The sequence below is a fragment of the Teleopsis dalmanni genome, chromosome 2 (assembly GCF_002237135.1).
Source record: "Teleopsis dalmanni isolate 2A chromosome 2, ASM223713v2, whole genome shotgun sequence".
Taxonomy (NCBI): Eukaryota; Metazoa; Arthropoda; class Insecta; order Diptera; family Diopsidae; genus Teleopsis; species Teleopsis dalmanni.
The window spans coordinates 143,976,308-143,979,563 of record NC_051847.1 but is presented as its reverse complement, the minus strand read 5'-3'; the positions used below and the strand labels follow the sequence as shown (position 1 = coordinate 143,979,563).

At 31.8% G+C, this 3,256-nt stretch overlaps 1 protein-coding gene across 1 annotated transcript; it reads right to left on the bottom strand.

The window, feature by feature from the left end:
* Positions 1-760: 760 nt before the first annotated feature.
* Positions 761-1,658, bottom strand: LOC119682157. Its single transcript, XM_038095519.1, has 2 exons — positions 1,468-1,658; positions 761-1,399 (listed from the first exon to the last, which is right to left on the bottom strand). Exons 1-2 carry the CDS (start codon positions 1,570-1,572, stop codon positions 818-820), a joined length of 687 nt encoding a protein of 228 aa, XP_037951447.1. The 5' UTR covers positions 1,573-1,658; the 3' UTR covers positions 761-817.
* Between the last annotated feature and the right edge of the window lie 1,598 nt (positions 1,659-3,256).

Genomic DNA, 3,256 nt, shown 5'->3' with positions numbered 1-3,256 from the left:
CCCCATGGAGATATCAGTTTTATAGTAGATTTACTGACTGGTCATTGCATTTTAGGTAACCATGCTAGACGACTAAATCTCTCTTTCAATCATAGCTGCCGCAGTTGTGGAGAGGACGATGAAGTGCCTCCTATCTGTTTTGTTTCTGTTCAGCACATCCTTCTTTAACACTGTAGCGGTTTTCTTTTCTGAGCATCTTAGTGAACTGCAAGACCTTCCCAAAGTGGTTCTGAAGCCAAAGGTTCTAAGTGGTTCTGAAACTTCAGCTTTTAATTATAAGTTAACACAATGGACCTATTAACCTAAGTGGATCCCTTGGAATTGCCGGTATAATCTACCTACCTACTATTTGTGTTCATAGTTTTATAATCAAAAATAAATTCTAGGATTGACTATTTAAAAATTGATTGATTGATATTTTGATTCTTCTGTCAACTTTCAAAAAAAAAAATTTAATTTAAAAAATTTTTTTTTCAATTAATTCTTAACAATTAGTAATGGGAGCTCTAATTGATTATAGAATTTCACAGACTTTAAAAATCTATTGATATTTTTTAATATCCTCTTAACAGTTCCATTTTAACAGTGGTATTCGGAATATCTATCTGTACAAAGATTTATATGTGCTTATATTTGTTAAATTATTTTTTTTGTCTTTATATATCTGCGTATAATTTCACCCTTCTAAGAAAATATATACTCGTATAAGACTTATATTGAAAAGGACCTTAGTAATCATTTAATAAAACAAAGCACAATATGTGGTTAATCAAACATTTAATTTTGTGAATTGCCGCATAATTACAAGAAGTTTCACTCAAGCTGTTTTATGAAACAAAGCATCATAAATGTGATCCTTTATAACTTTAGTTTCAGCAGTCGGAATATAGCGTGCCCATGGTCGTTCAACAATTTTCAAAGTAGCTTCGGATTTGTTATAAGCCATATTAAAATTTCGAATTTGTTTACGATAAAACAACTCGGAATGACTTAGTACTTTAACCATCGATGGACGTCTGTTATACTTTTTGGGACGAAGGCTACAATCAAAGTGACTGTCATGCACGTTAAGGAATCGTCTAATTTCAGTTCGCATTTTCGGTATACCATCCCTTTTGCGAGGGGCAGGAGTCACCACCAAAGTTTTAGCTTCCCGTTCATTTTCCTCAATATCCTTTAATGCTGCCCTCTTCTTCTCATTTTCCTTAACATTATCTTCCATTACTGTTACGTGTTTGTCTATCTTTTGGACACGATCCTCCATGCTCAAGAGATGCGTCTGCATAGATTTAATAGTTCTTAGCATTTCGTTCTTTTTCTGTTTTTTCTCTTTGGCCTTCTTTTTCTTCTGTTGTTGCTCTTCTTCGGATAAGTCATCTTTACTCAAATACGCTTTTGCCTAGTCCAGAATTTTTTCAGCATAAATGAGAGAAAATAAAAATAAATAGATCTGTTGATACCACTTACCTTGATGGAAAATTCGTAACTCTTATCATCCCTTGCCTTTCTTATCTTACGTGCCTTTTTGCAAAGCTCGAGCACGGTTTTCATATCCTGAGCGTAACTTCTCATGTTTGACAAAATTTTTTTGTAAATGGCCGAAACGAAAATTTTTTTAAATCTCTGAATAAGTGTAACCTTATCTACACATATTTTTTTATAAATGATTTCATAAAACTATTTGAAGTAAGTAAATATTTCTGAATTTCAGTGCACACTTGACTATTAAAAAGTTTACGTTTTTACAAATGATTATAAAGTATAAAATAAATAAATGAATGATTGTTGGCATCATACATCTTACTATTAATAACATGTTCCAAAAAAGCATTCTGAAAATCAAATAATAATTAATTGCAAATCTTTTGATGAAAAACACTTCATAAAAATTTTGAATCTAACATAGGTATATAAGGGAATATGGCGACAACTGTAAACCCAAGTCATAAAATCTCACAAACTGTTATTGACCGGTTATCTTACAATGAGACAATATATAAAAAGTTGAAATCGATAATCAAAGATATGCAGAAGAGTTCTGGAACTGTTGCCTGAAGGCACAAGCTAGAGGTCGGGATGAATGCCGAAGAAAATTACAGTAGGCAATGACCCGAAAGAAATGACAGTGGTGTTAAAAATAATATATTTTATAATTATTAACTTTTGTTCTGACATATAAAAGGACTAGTAGGTGAAGTGGAAGAAGTACTTCTTTCCTTCATTAGCTAGAAAGTTTTTTAATATCCATTCTCTGTAGAATCTGTAGATTTATGTAATTACCTGCCTAAAGATTTCTCAACGTATGTATCAAAATAAAGATGAACGCCAATGAACATTCCATTAAGTCTGACTTTATTCCGTCATCCAAGCCTCTACTCTACTTTGGGTCACATCAAACGGTAGATAAAATGTAATTTCAGATAGAATTATAAATACAAATCACTACCTCCGTAACTTTAGATGTTAATCACAATCAGCACAACGCATCTTTACGGAGCAAATTCAGTGTCTAGTGCAACCAAAGTTGTGGGCATCAGATACCATAGTACCAGATTTCACCTCTAGTAAAGTGTTACAAGTGGGTTTTCAGACTTGTTGTCAGCTATACTCGATAATAGTACAAGATTGTGCTTAATGGATTTTAGTCACCTTTTACAATAGGCATGCATGACCTTCAAAATATGCTAAGCCCTATACTGAATGGGAATTAACTGGTGAATGTCCACATTATATCGAATATTCCATAGTTTCCAAAAGTCTTATCTTAGTTTCCGAAGAATACAGAAAGTTCGTCTCTTTAAGCAAAGAGATGAACTTTCAGATAGTGTTTTTCGGATAGTTTCGATTTTTCATCTGCATAATCAAGTACTGGTTTTATACTCGTCTAAGATTTTATGGATTTTACAAAGAACAGTTTCATCGCTGAACTTTTAATATAAGTTTGACTATTTGTGAAAATAGACACCATATTATTTCAGGTGAATATTCGCAGATAGCAGGTTCTTGAAATGACGGTAATAACTAGTTTTGTTATTGATATTTTACTTTTGTTTATAATCTATTAGTGTAAAAAGAATTTGTTATTAAATAAAATAATTTTTTTTTTCAATATAAAAGATTAATCTATTGATTTAATTTTTTCCGCTTTAAGAGGATCAAACAAAAATGACTAAAAAAGTTGAATAAATCGAAAGAGGAGAACTACTCAAACTACTTGAAGGTATTGTAAATTTGTGAAATTTGGATTCAGGACAAC